The sequence below is a fragment of the Sinohyriopsis cumingii genome, chromosome 5 (assembly GCF_028554795.1).
Source record: "Sinohyriopsis cumingii isolate HCF-2022 chromosome 5, ASM2855479v2, whole genome shotgun sequence".
Lineage (NCBI taxonomy): Eukaryota > Metazoa > Mollusca > Bivalvia > Unionida > Unionidae > Sinohyriopsis > Sinohyriopsis cumingii.
The window spans coordinates 10,207,019-10,225,535 of record NC_142965.1 but is presented as its reverse complement, the minus strand read 5'-3'; the positions used below and the strand labels follow the sequence as shown (position 1 = coordinate 10,225,535).

Sequence of the window (18,517 nt, the reverse complement as noted above, 5' to 3'; positions counted from 1 at the left end):
GAGCATAGACCCGTAACACAACTAATAATACAATGTTTGTTATAGAAACTTAAATATCTTGCTCGACAATTAGGGAAATTTGTATATTTGCATATCAGTATGATTTTGTGAGGAGGCAAAACAAATGGGGTAGGGTTGGTGTGTGGTGACTGATGTGGACGTGATGGAGGGAGGTACGACTTCTTAAGAAAAAATCGAAACGCTCGGATTTGCTGTAGCTTGCTACATTTCTCTTTTCTTTTTAGCGGACACGACATAATCTTTTAAGCATGATTTACCAACATTTACACCATCAATACACCAGCACATTGTCGTATTGTGCATACAGTTTGTGAATAAAACAAACAAACAAATAAACAACAAAACATATCTAGTCTAAAGGAAATTTATTCTTAATTATTAAAACAGTTTCTGTCCCTGAGACAAAAAATATAGTGAATATTACGCGTAAATAACATTTAAAGTTTGTTTAAAAAGTGTTTGAGGAAAAAAGATCACAGACAAAATGCTACACACACGACGATTGACATTAATATCAAATATATAAACATTTATAATATCTTTCAATGTTGTTGCATTTTTATGAACGCTTCGCATCTTTCAGTTTTATAATATTTTTAAATTAGTGCCTCGTCGAATAATATAAGAGAGGAACAACATCTATACGTTTTAAACGTGCTTTTGTTATTTTGTAATTCAGCGCTTCTTTACTTGTTGGTCACTGAAGAAGAATGAAGCGACGAAACCTGAAATGAAAGATATGAAAAACTGTGGTTCATATGACCTTGAGTTTGGAACCAGGACGTTTTTTTTAACCCTCTCGTCTATCAGTACATGATCATGACATCAGTACATAGAGGTTTAAGTTTTGGTTTGGATTTTTTTTTATCAGGTCTATTGCACACATTATAGAGAGCGTGTTTGGTGTTATGAGCAAAAATTACTATTTATAGCGATGGTAGGCTGAGTTATGTTAGCTTTATGAAGCCCTGTATCAGATGCACTACCGTCTTCTTGAGAATGACATGCTGTGAAGCAGAAAGTACCTCTATCTGAGTCGAATGGAATGCAATAATTGATGTCGGATACCAAAGTATCTTTATTTGAGTCGATTAGAATGCAATAATTGATGTTGGATACCAAAGCATCTCTATTTCAGTCCAATAGAATACAACAATTGATGTCGGATACCAATGTACCTCTATTTGAGTCCAATATAATGCAATTATTGATGTCGGATACCAAAGTACCTTTATTTCAGTCGAATAGAATGCAATAATTGATGTCGGATACCAAAGAACCTTTATCAGAGTAGAATAGAATACAATAACTGATGTCGGATACCAATGTACCTCTGTTTCAGTCCAATAGAATAAAATAATTGATGTCGGATACCAATGTACCTCTATTTGAGTCCAATAGAATGCAATTATTGATGTCGGTTACTAAAGTACTTCTATTTAAGTCCAATAGAATACAATAACTGATGTCGGATACCAAAGTACCTCTATTTGAGTCCAATAGAATGCAATAATTGATGTCGGATAACAAAGTACCTCTATTTGAGCCCAATAGAATGCAATAGCTGAAATCGGATACCAAAGTACCTCTATATGAGTCAAATAGATGCAATAGTTGATGTCGGATACCAAAGTACCCCTATTTGAGTCCAATAGAATGCAATTATTGATGTCGGTTACTAAAGTACTTCTATTTAAGTCCAACAGAATGCAATAATTGATGACGGATACCAAAGTACCTCTATTTGAGTCCAATAGAATGCAATTATTGATGTCGGATACCAAAGTACCTTTATTTCAGTCGAATAGAATGCAATAATTGATGTCGGATAACAAAGTACCTCTATTTGAGCCCAATAGAATGCAATAGTTGAAATCGGATACCAAAGTACCTCTATATGAGTCAAATAGATGCAATAGTTGATGTCGGATACCAAAGTACCTCTATTTGAGTCCAATAGAATGCAATTATTGATGTCGGTTACTAAAGTACTTCTATTTAAGTCCAATAGAATGCAATAATTGATGACGGATACCAAAGTACCTCTATTTAAGTCGAATAGAATGCAATAGTTGATGTCGGATAACAAAGTACCTCTATTTGAGCCCAAAAGAATGCAATAGTTGAAATCGGATACCAAAGTACCTCTTTCCGAGTCCAATAGATGCAATAGTTGACGTCGGATACCAAAGTACCTGTAACTGAGTCAAACAGAATGCAATTATTGATGTCGGATACCAAAGTACCTCTATCTGAGTCCAATAGATGCAATAGTTGATGTCGGATACCAAAGTACCTCTATCTGAGTCAAATAGATGCAATAGTTGATGTCGGATACCAGCGTACCGTATTTCAGTCGAATAAAATTTTCTCTGAATATAAACTCTATTTCATCATATTATTCGAGCATTTATGACTGTCCAACCTATGCATCAGTTCAAAATTTGGTGGAATGGTTCTGAGCAAAACTTAATATGTCACAGGGAATGACGATGAAAAAAAAAAAAGATAATTATAAACGAAGATCAAGGCAGTCAGGCTGATGGCTTCATGAGAAAATTAGCTTCATGTCTTTTTTTTTCTCTCTCTCTTTTTTCCCATGGATTAAAAGGAATTAGTTAGCCTCGATGGACTGAGTCTCTCTCTCTCTCTCTCTCTCTCTCTCGCTTACCGACAGCAAGTATCCCGGCAGATAGCAAGAAAATCCCGTGCCATCCTATCAGCTCTTTGAGTGTCGTTCCAAGCAGTGCCGTTCCGATTCCGGAAAAAATCTAATGCAAATAAATAAATAAATAAATAAATAAATAATTAAATAAATAAATAAGTAAATAAATAAAGACATTATTAGTAATTTTTAAAAATATATCTAAGGAGAGAAAGTAATTTTAAAGCAATGGAAGATAATTTTAAGTTCAGTATCATATAAAACGTTTTCAAAAGTATATTGTCCAATGGCGAGCTCACAGGGGACCTCGACAAAATAATACAAATTGGGCCCTGCGCTTGCAAAGGCCGTTCCTGAACTTCAGGATGTCTCTTACAGAGCTGTCTCAAGTCTTAACACAGTTCGCAGAAAGTCAGTTTACCTTAGGAAACAATGTTACTGTTAAAAAAAAAAAAAAAAACCATTAAAAAAATGACTGATGTGAATACGGACATGGAAGTCTTCTGAACATGGCTCCAAACATTTGAAAAGTGTTGTTGAGATCAGTTATCATATGACAATAATAATTATCTCCCTTTAAGTCTTTCTCTTTCTATAAGCACATTGAGTCTCATGAAAATGACTGTGATGAGTGGTGCAAAAGGATAACCAATTATTCTGTTCTGAGACAAGATTTCCGAACATCGGTTCCCTATAGTCAAACGACCAGTCACTGATTGCTCTCTCTCTCTCTCTCTCTCTCTCGTCCTACATGTAAGACATAGCACATTTTGATTTTGTTGAGGTGCTATGTCTTACTATCCAAATAACGGCCTTGTATAGTGTCTTCCGATGTCGTTGACATCGGAATGAGTACTCAAAGTTTCAGGAACATCTCACACATTTGGCAGCCTATATCGACATTTTTCCACTAATTTATGTGTAATTAATATACTTACTGTGTGTGCTGTCTTTATCCTGTTGGAATGAAAATATGACACTAGCAAATGGATGCATTTTCACGTTCCGTTGACATACATTTGAATTTGTTGCAATGCGACGGTAGTCGAGGTATACCGAAGTAAGTTCAAGTAGGTTGATGTTTGGGATACGTTTCTTGAACGAAACGAAACGTTGCTCAATGTTCCAATAGGCATAATATATTTTTTATTCGTTTTTTTTTTTAAAAATAACGTTTCAACTTTATCTCATTTCGGCATTCTCGGCTTTCATCGCTTTCCAGCCAACTGAAAAGTAGGCCAAAGAAACTTGAAAACGGGTCCATTTCTTTTGTGAGAATTTGAATTTATTAGAGAAAAGGCATCATAGTAAGTAAAGTCTGACTAAAACAATATAATTTTATTTTGTAGAAAAGCGTCATTATTTTAGTTGTCAGTTGTGTGAAATATTCCTGAAAATTTTACTTTCGTAACGATGTTAGTCGACATCAAAAACACACTACACAGCGCCATTAGGTAGGCTGTAAGACCCTGAAGCCCACAACATAAATATCAGCGTCGGGTCTTACAGGTAGGACTATCTCTCTCTCATGTACAAATATAGACAGAAATACACGTAGCTTAAAGGCCGGGTCTTTACAATAGGGAAACCAGAACCGTGGCAAGATTTTTACATGTAGTAGAGACCGGATCTTTACCAAAGGGAAACCGGAAGCATGGCAAGATTTATATCTTGCAAGCAATTGACAAAAACTTATGTTGTTTAAAGGCTTTTTTAGCTGCTTGTCAATCATGTTCACATTCCTCGCAAGAATATTTTGCTTTGTTATAGGCATTCAAATTTGACCCAGCATATCGATACCAACATACTCTCTCTCTCTCTGACACACACACACGCGCGCGCGCGAACACACACACACACACACACACACACACACACATGAAATACACCCGAGAAAACATGAAATAGATATATACTACAAACAGAGACAGACATTTCAACCCTACCAATATGACAGACACAAGTCCGAAGTTTATCCCCATATTATCCGCGCCGTAGAGGTTCGAAAGTGATGCTGGAAGCGCGATCCATACGCCACAGAAGGAGAAATAGACGGCACACACCCAAACAAAGAAGAACGCTTCGCCACAATATTCTGACGCAATAAAGGTGGCCGTAAAACTGGCAAATAATCCTGTCACACATAACATTGCAACCTGAAATGAAACAGAAAGTAAACAACTATTTTAGAGAAGCTGGATGCCATGTTTCTGTAGGTTTCCTGATTCTGCAACTGATTACCTTTATAAAAGTCAAACTATCTGCCCTGATTCTTAGATGATGTTTTTCTGTGTTTTTCTGTGATGCGATCCTGTAGTGAAATCAGCAACGCATTATCACGCAATAGACACAAAGTGATCTAGCAATCCATCGAGTAATACATAGAGACCTACTACATATACAGATAGTGCGATGGTTTAGATAGGTCAATTGATACATCACCATATATATATATATATATATATATATATATATATATATATATATATATATATATATATATATATATATATATATATATATATATATATATATATATATATATATATATATATATATATATATATATATATATATATATATATATATATATATATATATATATATATATATAGATAGATAGATAGATAGATAGATAGATATACAGACAGACAGATAGATAGATAGACAGACAAACAGACAGGCAGACATAACACTCTACCTTGAAGGTGAATCGGTCCATCAAGGCTCCCCAGCAAGGGCGACCAACGCAGTTAAAAATGGACGAACATGATCCAACAAGGGCTAGAAAATGGTCGTCCTGGATAAATGTCTGTCCATACGACTGAAAAATTCCAAAATTAAATGTGAACTACTATGAATTCAACAATTTTTTTGGAATATCTGCTTTCGCAAAACATTATGGACAAAATCATGATATGGAGCTGACATTTTATTTCAAATAAGTATTGCCAAGAGTAAAGAAATATCGGATAGGACAAGAATTTCCCAGTTATTGAAAGTCAAACTATTTTCTTAGTTATTTTCTCAGTTATTGTAAGTCAGATTATTCATAAGCTGTTGGTGAAACCTATTTTATTGTCTTTAGTGTAAAAGAGACCTTAGCAACAAATTTTGACAATGAAGTATCAGTCGTTACCTGATCGTCTGAAACAATAATCAGATAACGGACTTAACTTTAGCAGTTTCTACACTATATAGTATGGAAACATCGGCAAAAATTTCATAAATAGGTCTCTGATAACAACAACTAGAACAATAACACTGCTAGTAGTAGCACTCTTACTGCTACTTCTGTTGTATTAACTACTACTACTACTACTACTACTATAAATGCAGTAAACGCTGATTATTCGGACCCATCGGGAGCCAAAGATATCATCCCGAAATTCAGTTGTCATGGTTTTCATCTTTTGGAAATTAAGCGAACAATAATAATAATAATAATAATAATAATAATAATGATAATAATAATAATAATAACAACAACAATAATAATAACGATAGTAATAATAATAATAATAATAATAATAATAATATTAATAATAACAACAACAACAATAATAATAATAATAATAATAATAATAATAATAATAACAATAATAATAATAACAATAATAACACCAACAACAATAATAATAACAATAATAATAATAATAATAATAACAATAATAACAACAACAACAACAACAATAATAATGATAATAATAATAATAACAATCTTTATTTGTAACAAAGGTCGTCGGCCCAAATTACATGCACGTATTAAAAGTAGGGTACAACCACAAAACATAACGATTCGAGGATTAACACGAGGATTCTCTAACTTTTAAAGATGTTGCTAGATAAAAGGCAAACTTATATAGGATATTAATATTATTATTGATTCTCTGTATAAAGTTACAACTTGATGTTATTTGCATTCCAATCAACGTATGACGTCGGTACATAAACCTTTCTCAGATTATCAAACATGGGACATTAGACAGCAAAGTGAAACTCATTTTCTATATCAGCACAAAAAGGGCACACTCTTTCAACATGGGCCATTTTTTTGTTACCAACCTGTATATGCCATTATGGGAAGGCTTTCATTTCTAAACATGCAAAGCAGGCTAACACTGTACGAAGAGTTCAAATAATCTTTATAGTATTAACAACTCAGTTTGTTTCTTATCTTATTATAATCTATCCATTGAATTTAAAGTCTCCACAGGCTAGCCCATAAGGCAAGGCGAACGAGGCAACCGCCTTGGACCCAGCGCTTTCAGCAAATCAACTCTGCAATGCAATTTTTTTTTTTTTTTTTGGACAACGCTCATCGCTTTTACTGCCTTGCGCCTCGCATGCTCTCTTGGACTCCGCACATCATAGAGCCGGGCCTGAATCTCTGTTTAGTTATTGTTGAAAATATCTTTACAACGGTGTTTTAATATATCGAAAGAGAGTTTCTACTACTACTACTACTACCACTACTACTACTACAAATAATAATAATAATAATGATAATAATAATAATAATAATAATAATAATTATTATTATTATTATTATTATTATTATTATTATTATCATTATTATTATTATTAATAAAAAAAGAACAAACAGCAGGAGCATGGTTGGGGTAGTGGTCAAACAATTCTCTTTTCATATGTACGGTTCAGCGTTCAAGACGCAGTAATCTCCCCTCTTTCTTATTCTCCAGGCTCTTCAATTTCTGGCACTTGAAAGATCAATCAGCACTGTCCATTTTGCCTTTGAGACTTTTAATCCTACATAAGTTGTCTGACCATTTTAGTGAAGTGAAAAAGGGTTTTTAAACTATAATGTATATTTCAAAATATATTTTAGTACCTTGTAGAGAGTGGTAACAAATCCCATCCCACAATCCATACAGAATAGGACTATCAACCATATGTAGAAGTTCCTAGATTTAAGGGTGATCATTATAATCTGCAACACAGTCTGTTTAGATTTGACGCCCTGTACATTAGGTTCACGTTTTGTTTCTTCCGTTTTCTCATCAGGAATTGGATACTCCTTTAGATATCCGTTTGCATCTATGGCACCCCCCTTCTCTATGTCCTGTGAGTTCATATGCTCCCCAACAGATGAACCGTTTATTACTGTCGTAACCACATCGTCTTTACTAAGGGAACCAGCTGGATCCTCAACATTTGGTCCAAAAGAATCATTTTGAATCCCCTCTTTTTTTATGTGACTGGCCTTTTCTCCAGGTATATTAAGCTCTACATTTACGCCCTAAAATTAGAAAGAAAAAATATCAACAATGTGACTTTTTCTATGCTCTCTCTCTCTCTCTCTCTCTCTCTGTAATGTAGACTCTTCCTCACGCTGATTCTTTTATTTTTGTTCTTTTCAGAATTTAATATTTTCGTTCACTGCTTATATATAGTTCTTAATATCTGCCTTTCAAATTACTTGCTTAGTGATGCGTATTTGTAACTTATCTATATATCTCTGTTATAGATCTAATTATTTGACTGGATATAGGAGACAGCGTCTGACGTTATTAATCAATATTGCACTGGTAGCTTCCACCCCATCCCCGTGGAAGAGCAGATACTCGTGCCCCAAGGTCTAAATGTTGGTTAAAAAATTTTATAACACAGGAAAAATCTCAAGAAGACGCTGCCATCATGCAATAAATTACTTTCAATTTTAAAACGTTTTCAATTATTATATTTTATGAAAACCCTATTGATGCTTAGCCACCGTGGTTCAATAGAAGTATGCAATGTTGAATAGATTTTTTTTTAATGGAGTACAGTTCCCATGTTTGATGAGAATATTCTCAATTTTTTATAAAGACTGTTCATTATGTATCATTGACTTTTACAAGGTTTCTTATAATCCGTATATCTGTTACCTGATCGGGAGGGGACGTAATCATGATAATTCCGATTATCTGCATGGCCGTGTAGGTGGCGCCAAGAATCAAGAAGCTTGTGGGTACGCGGTCTAGAAGATCACCGTCTGAGAAATATCTGCAATAGAGAGACTACCTTGATTAATCACCCCTGCAAACTCGTATAAGTTTTCTGTGTCAGAGCTAAAAGAACTAATAAATTGGACAGTGATTGAGGAGCAGTAATGACACACCCACAATCTGCTCCAAACGCTAGTGCCTGAATATAGTATCTACTCCAAACGCTAGTGCCTGAATATAGTATCTACTCCAAACGCTAGTGCCTGAATATAGTATCTACTCCAAACGCTAGTGCCTGAATATAGTATCTACTCCAAACGCTAGTGCCTGAATATAGTATCTACTCCAAACGCTAGTGCCTGAATATAGTATCTACTCCAAACGCTAGTGCCTGAATATAGTATCTACTCCGACTTCATGCAGAATATTCCGCAATGTATTAATTTTGATTTAGGGTACTTGCATAGATTATTAAAAACATAAAATACGCTAGATTTAGCATATATATATATATATATATATATATATATATATATATATATATATATATATATATATATATATATATATATATATATACATACATATATATATATATATATATATATATATATATATATATATATATATATATATATATATATATATATATATATATATATATATATATATATATATATATATATATATATATTGTTACACGCACACGGGTATTTACTTGACCGAGCGGTTGTCAAACCCTGGCGCGATTCTCTCTAGAAGTCATAAGTTTACCCCGACTTTCCAAAGACTTCCATCCAACTTCAGTTGTAAATTAGAAAGCCCGACGTGTCCATTCTATGTCTAAATTTTACTCTAATTACTGTAAGTAAGACCACAGATAAAACAACCTGCCAAATATATATCAACCGCACATCTGCATGTTTTGTCTTCATCATGTTTCCGTACCGCCAACCGTTCACACCTTAGAAAATATATGAGTATCCCCTAACACTGGGAACTATTTTAACTCCGCCACCTTAGGCCAGTCAATGTATGCTTTCCAGGCACATTTCGCCAATATAACTACACCATATTTGCCCACATCGCGACATAAAAGGTTTCTGCCAGGTCCCTTCTTATATATTCCTATGTGTAATTTACCGGTTTCCTACCATAAATACTGCCACTGCAGTCACACCACCAATGTACACCACTAGATTTTAAGAGGGACTATCTTACTTCAGGGACATTCATTTGGTTTAGGCCTGAATTCACTACTAGTGAATCATGGCATCATGGAAACTCACTAACACTTCACTCCGTGACGTTTGCTCCTAAAAATTGGCTAATTATTTCGGGCTGGGAATATTTCCATGGCGCCTAATTCCAATAATCACACAAGTAATCACACAAATCTAAGAATTCCTTAAAACGGGGCGCTATAACCAAATGCGCATACTCTAAATTTGTTACAATATATATATATATATATATATATATATATATATATATATATATATATATATATATATATATATATATATATATATATATATATATATATATATATATATATTATTTTCATTGTCAGTCAACGACGTTTTCATCAAAATGATGATAAATTGTACCGATGACATCCCAAAACAAGACCGGTTCTTAATAAGATCGCATCATGGACATCTCTTATTTTTCATGTTCTGGTAGTTTTGCAGACTGGGTCTCGGTCTACTTTTTCTATTCAATTTGTATAATCCCACCACCACCACCGCCCAGCCTGCCATCATGGATAACTTACCTGTCTGATCCCTCGATGACATCAGGTACCTTGTTATCGGGATTGATGTATCGCGTAATGGCCTGGTTGAAAACCAAGGCGCCTCCTCCGAATCCGCCAACAATGATTCCTCCCGCTAGACCCGGATTATTAGGCATCCACTGAAATTTGGGAAATATATAATTATATGACACATTCATTTGTAAGTACACGACATGTCCACGTGTCATGACAGGGCACCTCCGTATGGAAATAAGGAATATTAAATAGGATTGAATGCATCGCATTAGATACCGTAATCTTTTATTATAAGATAGAATACAGAAAATCAGTATCAGCGACTTTACTGACACATTATGCAAGCACCTACAGACATACTGATTCACAAACATACAAACTCTGTGTACTTTCCTTGACAGTTCGGGCGTTTTGTGGTTTGGAGATAAAAGTCATTTAAACATTAGCAACACATAAGTTCATCGTTTAGCGTGACAGTTCGAATGGTACTGACTTGTGAATGAAATGGAGAGATTATTATACAATAATTAAATGTAAAATGAATATATCTAAAGCTCTTGCAAAAGAAAGGGGATAAATATATTTTATGAGCATTTTGTAACACGTAAGTTTCATTAGATTGTTTTAGTCCGGAAACTTATTATACAGTAAGTCGTGTTATTTAGACCCTGTATAGGAGTTGTTTAAGACTGCATATAACAAATATCGCTTAGATTAATGTAGTACAGGTAAACGGTTAAAGTACTAACCGTTTTTATCAATAACAATATGTGGCAATTTGCATCGGTTAGCAAATGTCTGTAATCGCTGCTGTTAATGGGGGGGGGGATTGCTACCAACCTTTACACTCCTCCTCAACTGATGCTTGTATCTTGTATACTTGGTACTAAATAAAAATGGCGTCGATCTTACGTCCAGTATGGCTGCCAGTTTATTTCACTACTTATCGGGTACAAAGAAGAAATTGCCTTACGTTTATATGATTCCTAGAAATTCTTTCCGGCCATTAGAGAATCAGTCTCTGCGAGTGACTCTTGTTAACATTCAGAATACTTGTGAAAATCAAATGCAACAGAACTGTTGGGATCTTGCGGCAAAATAATGTTCAAATTTTTTTATCAAATGAAATCGGGCCAGAATAACCATATAATAGAATTTTGTAAATTGAGACGTGTTATATTTTTGCTGTCGGGAGACGAATATACATCCTGTGACATTTCTTATACACCTTTCAGTTTGTTGTATATAAATTGTCACTGAATGTTTACGTGTATTTAGAACAAAAAGTAAACGTTAGGTAAATTTAACATTACTGAAAGTCTTGTTAATACGCGGTCCACTTTACCGCGCAATATCTCCAGTCACAGAGGTATGTGAAATGTATCTTGTTAATACACGGTCCACTTTACCGCGCAATTACTCCAGCCACAGAGGTATGTGAATTGCGAAATTGTTCTTTTCCCATCTGTATTGTTGGACAGAACTGTTTTGTTTTATCGTTCTAACATGTATTGTCCCTTTTTGGATAGATCCGAACTATGTAATGCAATGTTATATTTATTATAGTCTGTTTTCAGGTTTTCAATAACTGAACAGAAGAATTGTATCCACATTAATATTGGACGTAATGAGCGACGAGAGAATATCACTTAAAGTTATGTAAGATGATAAATGTCGGATGCAGATTGACATATGAACCTGATAATTATTGAGATAATGGTGTACAATAATCCCGTTGAAATAATTGACTATGAAGTAATTAACTCTAGGTAAGCGCATGCGTAACGTATGTCATTGTATTTTATACATTACCTTGTCTCAAGTACTTCACGACTTTAGGCGTTATATTTTCAGATGTTTGTGTTTTTGGGGCAGCCGTCGTTTGAATGTGAGCGGTGACGATGTGTTTGAAGGGTCTGCCTAGTCTGTTTGAGCTGCTGTGTTGGGCAATGTGGTAGCTGTAGAGCTGTCGATGATGTCTCTTTTGGAGCTGAGATGTGTCTGAACTGTGCTGTCGGTGATGGAGGGGTGGTCTTAGCCGTGACGCTGGTTTGGATGTTGAGTAGTGGTCTTCGTAACTTGGTACGTATCTAGTTTGCTGCTGCCGGTGGTGACGTTTGGTCGGAGGAAGATAGTCATTATCTCATGTTGAGGGACCAAAGCTCCGGCACCAACTGGCCTGTAGGGAATAAAGGGGTCCAAGGGACCCTTAGACAGGCTAGGAGGGGCAGGACAATTGTGGTGGCTCCTTGACCATTCGACAGCAGTGGGACTGAAGATGCCACGTGGTGTCATCTGGACTCCACAGGTTATCTCCCCCTCCTTTGGGTTACATGCCATTATCGTTACTCAACAGAAAAGCCACCGTCATCGCTATTAGACCAGAAATATAAGTATTATAGCTTTTGGTTCATTGTCGCTCTTTGAGCGAAAATGTTTGTTATTTGTGTAAACATCGTTATCGTTATTTATTTGGAAATCTTTATCATTATTTCTTTGTTTATTTCTGAGTTTAGCAAGGCAAATCTATTTCTGCAAGTTGTGCAAGGTAAGATTATGCCAGAGGTAAAATGTATCTAGTCTTGTATTTTTGCTGTCTTTTTGTTTCTGTAACCGTTCTCACAATATGTGCTACGTTCAATTCATCGCAACAATACTAATATATATATATATATATATATATATATATATATATATATATATATATATATATATATATATATATATATATAACTTCATTGGTCATTGGTTGATCCCGGCAAGTTGTAAAATGAGAACTATCACAGTGTAGCAGTAATGCCGTCTGCCTCTTTGACACTTTAATTCTATAGCAACATTTCGACTGACTTTGACAGAGCTCTGGACTCACTTGAGAAGAATTCTAATTGAACTTGCTTTTCTTCACGTAGAATACCTTTAGGTATTTCGTTTCATATTAATACAATGTTTAGCAGATTACATTTTCAGCTTTTATTTATTTGTGCAAGACATCATCATCAGCTTTACCCTGATCGTCCAATATTACCAGCTGAAAACAAAGCAATGTGTTAGAAGATCGCATACATCAGTGATGTATTTGATGTATTCTGTCACAATCAAGATTCCACGAATACTGTCATTAGACATCATCTACAATATGGCAACCGATCTGCATTATGTACCGCAAAAATGTGTGACACGAAAACCGTGACTGGCACTTTTCATTTATCCAGAACGCAGACTAAAATTTATTTGTCCATTTGGAAAAAGCACACCAACTTTTGCGTATCAAGCTTAAGGCTCAAATAAATGTGATTCGAACCGTTCATAACCTTGCTTTTTTAATATCTGGGGGAAAAAATCGAAATGTGACAATGTGGTCTCACTATTTCTCGTGAAATGAAGTGATGTCTGATAGAGTGTGCTTGACGATAGGATAAAAAGTTTGTCTGTCTGTGTGTCTTACTTCTCACACTACAAAATTATGTGTTAGATGTAACTCTACTTCATGATAGTAGCGAATTTTCACATTCTCAAGGACAACTAAAGAAACGACATGCTTAGACTTTTTAAGCTTATTAGGATTTGTGCACGTTAAAGCCAGGCAACAACATAATTTGTCTTCATTCTAGATACCACTCGCACTCATTTGGTTAAAACATTTTGTAGTGCATGAAAGAGATTTTATTGCATCACCCTGTAGTCCCTAAGAATTTATTAGTATTGTTTTGTGTTTGGTTTTTATTGTGTTTTTTATATATATTTCCGTGAGAGCAGCCAACCAATTAAGAATGGCTGTTACATTCAATAGAGGCTTAACAGAACGTAGAATGTTTATTGAATTTAGCAAGTTGCCTTTGCGCAAGATCAAACAGCTGACAGAGGCAATTTAACACGTTAGGAAAGGCCATCGTCACTAAAAAAATTGCGGTAATGTCATACTCATGCATACCCCATGGAATGCTGAAAAGCATATTCTAAAGTCTTAACATGTTGACTCCAAGTTGTTATAACAAAACATAGTCTTGGTTTGGGTGAACGATTAAGTGAAAGAACAAAACTGGATCTAATTTTTATAAGATGTATAAAAATTAAAGAAGCACACAGTGAAATTATTTAGAGTAAAAATACCTTGATAACGGATGTGAGCGTCGACGTGTAGGCGGCGAACATCCCAAAGCCAAACACGAAGCCGTAGGTGGCTGCGAATGCAATAAAAGACTTCTGCAGGGTGAAATAACTCAGCAACACTGATCCGCTGAAGAAAAGATTTAACGATGCTCGAATCTTCTTAATGATTCATAAAATTATAAAGATTTCCATTGACAGAGAACATCACACAAGTAAAATAAGTTATATGTACAGATATACCAAATGAATGTTTCAGTCTTTCTCATTTATTTTATCAAAGTTCTTCCGTAATATGAAATAACATTTCCAAAAACTTTTCTTTTCCCTGATAAGACGGCTTTTAAAGGCTGTAAAATAGACATACCCTATAACCGTGCCGGACTGTTATAAAGGCTGTAGAATGGACATACCAAATATCAATGCAAGACTGTTTAAAGTCTGTTGAATGGACATACATGATACCGATGCAAGACTGTTTAAAGGCTGTAGAATGGACATACTAAATACCATCGCATGACTGTTTAAAAGCTGTAGAATGAACATACCAAATAAAATGCAAGACTGTTTAAAGGCTGTAGAATGAACATACCAAATAATATGCAAGACTGTTTAAAGGCTGTAGAATAAACATCCCAAATAAAATGCAAGACTGTTTAAAGGCAGTAGAATGGACATATTAAATACCGATGCAAATTGGCTGAAATGTTTTAATTATACTTGACACTGAATTGGATAATGTTGGAGAGTAATAAAATGAAATTGTAATGATATCGGAGAGTAATACAATGGAACTGTAATAATGTCGAAGAGTAATAAAATGAAACTGTAATGATGTCGGAGAGTAATACAGTGAAACTGTAATAATGTCGAAGAGTAATACAATGAAACTATAAATGTATGAGCCTTTCTATCCAAGACTGCAAACCAACATTGTAAAATTAAATCTCGTGTAATCTAAAGATTTAATAGAATGGAATCAGAAACTTGTAGTCATGCATTAGTTTGCAATTTAATTAATTAAATAATAAAGCTGTGATTTGTAGATTGGGAAGACAAACCCGGAAAAAACATGATTTTAAAACTGCAGCAGTTGATATAATGGGACTCTCAACTGAAAGTATTTGCATAAATTTACGTTATCTTCACTTTTAAATGCAAATGAATTACATCGATAATTCGAATTTCAATACTTAAATGTCGAGAAGAAAAAAATGTATGCCTTAGAGATTACAGTACAGCAGTAGCAGCAGAGAGACTGAGCCCACCAACTATTTCGTCCAACAGGACCATCTATCGAAAACTCTTCTGATAGAAGGTCTTATTTCACAAAAATAACCCTTCTATCCAGAAACTATGATGACTAAATCCTCTTTTCTGGCTAGAAGGGTTATTTCGACAGCGATAACGAACTATAAAAAATATTTCTTCACGTGGTGACGTCGACGAAACACTTTGTGGCTCAGTCTCCCTGCTGCTATCATGTAAAATATTTTAGGATTTTTAGTTAAAAAATGTATCTAACCCAACTCGGTATCGTGTCCTAGGATCATGCAACGCTATCGTCACAAACCCGTGTGGGTTTCGTTGAGCATGACTAAAGAAATTTCTGAATTTATTGAGATCCATGTCACCGCTGCACCAAGTCTGATGAATATTTCTCAGCGTGTGTGCGTCAACTCCGTTAAACACTGCAAGAACGTTACAGTTATCTCTGATCACTTTCGGAATTTGTGTATAACGTTGAGTCACATAAATGACATCAGTGTTTTTGTGTCGACCACGGGAGAATATTCTGGCTGGATTTTTTTGTTTATACAACATTACATCATCGTACACAACTAAGTTGTTAATTTATCCATCAAGATCGTCGACGGATGGAGCTTCTTCGATGTCAGTTATAAAATCAATAACATCTTCGTCGTTTATCGATTTTGCACTTTCGTTAAAATCTTTTAGCACTTGATAACACCGCTGATCGTCCACAGACGGGGCTATCAAATATAATTTATCCCACTTCATCCACTTCATTATCAAATTAAGTAACAACTGCGTCTTACCCGACCCAGATGGACCTATGATAATCATTCGGATAGAATTTGGTAGCACTGAGTTATGTTTGATTGGCTCTCGTCGCTTTGTCGCGGAAAAGTCAGTGATTTCCATTAGATATATCATAAAATAAATATGGATTTATATTGTGTGAAATGCCGAGCACGTACCCCAACTACGGATACAACAACAATTACAACAAAAAATAATCGACAAGCGCTTACAGGCAAGTGTGAACGATGTGGCACAAAAAAATTTAGATTTATTTAAAAAAAAGCGGAGGTGATATCGCAGCCAAGTTAACAGCGCTGCCAGGAGCTCCGTGGGCTAAATATCCAGGAGAAAAACATCTTCCAGGATATAATTACTGTGGTCCAGGAACCCGACTTGATATCAGACTTGATGCTCAGGATCAACCAAAACCCGGTGAGTATCCGATAAACGCTATTGATAGCGCGTGCCATGCTCATGATGTAGCTTACCGAAGCAAGGACTTGCAACAGCGCCATCTCGCGGACGTGAAATTAATTCACGCGTTAAATGCCATCCCTGATAAATCTTTCAAAGAAAAGTTAACATCCTGGTTGATAAAATCCGCAATGAAAGGTAAATTAGCGTTAGGTACTGGTATATAATGGAGTCGATTTATTATTCCCCAAGCGGATACTGGAGAGGTCACGCAGCAATTGATAAACTTGCCAGCGCGGCATCAGTAACACGCGCGGTTGCCAAAAATTGGTTATCCCGACAGGCAATATGGCAAATTTATCTACCGCGCCCTAAACAAATTCACTTCGCGCATTTCGATGTTAGTGTACCAAATGAGGTTCATCAAGCTGATATATTGTTTCTGCCACATGATACTATCCGAAGACGCACATACAAGTACGCGTTAACCATAGTTGATGATGCTAGTAGATACAAAGATGCGGAACCGTTAACAACTAAAACAGCATCTGAGGTTGCTTCTGCGTTTGAAAGAATTTATCGGCGAGGACCTCTGCGATGGCCAAATTTATTACAAGTTGATCCTGGCAAAGAATTTCAAGGTGCAGTATCATCGTTGATGAAACAACATAACGTCACCATACGACGAGGACACACTGAAATTCACCGTGATCAGGCAATTGTTGAGCGATTCAATAGAACACTTGCTGAGCGGTTATTTGGATATCAATACGCGAGGGAATTTATTCAGGATACGAGATCGCGCGAATGGGTTGCAAGATTACCAAGCGTGATAACTGCGTTAAATAATGAAATAACTCGAACAACCAACATGAAACCTTCCATCGCGATCACAAAAACACAAGGTGTTTTTCAAAAAAATATACCACTACAACGTAAGAAAGAAAAACAGCAAATACTGGGTAATGTCACAGTTAGATATTTATATGAACCAGGTGAACTTGAAGGTGGTAAACGAAGAGCGACTGATCCCATTTGGAGTGTTACCACACATAAGATATCCACCGTGACAAGATCCACTGGCAGACCAGCAATCTACAGGTTAGATTCAACTGCTCCTCAACGCGGATTCACCCGTGAGCAACTTCAGGTAATTCCCGAGGACACACAATTGCCGCCAAAATCACTGAAGTGATTTCGATCACTTAACTAGCGCTGGCACCCCGACGTCGATTACACTCAAGACAGGTCAACATGACATTTTCACGTGTATGACCGCGATTGTTATCTTTTCTGTCTACGGTAAATTGTCTTGAATTTTTATTCGAATACTGCCATAGCATTATACAATTACAGCTCGCGCAGTGATTATTCTGTTGTTGTTTCAGCGCAACAAAGAAGTCATCGTCAAGATCAAAATCGCGATTATTTTTTTTGTCACTCTGTTTGTAACCAGCGAGTTTTTTTTTCTTATTATGTTGCTGTTGTTTTCATTATTAATTTTATCAGCGTTTGATTCATTCAAGACAATTGTTCGCAGTT

The 18,517-nt window shown here is 35.5% G+C and overlaps 1 protein-coding gene across 1 annotated transcript in view; it reads right to left on the bottom strand.

Annotated features, from left to right (window-relative positions):
- Positions 1 to 450: 450 nt before the first annotated feature.
- Positions 451 to 18,517, bottom strand: part of LOC149798621 (apicoplast pyruvate carrier 1-like) — a 36,304-nt gene continuing 18,237 nt past the window's right edge. Inside the window, exons 3-10 of the mRNA XM_089956956.1 lie at positions 14,519 to 14,645; positions 10,412 to 10,551; positions 8,575 to 8,692; positions 7,539 to 7,946; positions 5,388 to 5,510; positions 4,633 to 4,842; positions 2,693 to 2,792; positions 451 to 746 (exon numbers count right to left, since the gene is read on the bottom strand). Of these exons, the coding sequence (XP_089813082.1) occupies positions 697 to 746; positions 2,693 to 2,792; positions 4,633 to 4,842; positions 5,388 to 5,510; positions 7,539 to 7,946; positions 8,575 to 8,692; positions 10,412 to 10,551; positions 14,519 to 14,645 (1,276 nt within the window). The 3' untranslated portion in view covers positions 451 to 696. The remainder of the gene's footprint in view (positions 747 to 2,692; positions 2,793 to 4,632; positions 4,843 to 5,387; positions 5,511 to 7,538; positions 7,947 to 8,574; positions 8,693 to 10,411; positions 10,552 to 14,518; positions 14,646 to 18,517) is intronic.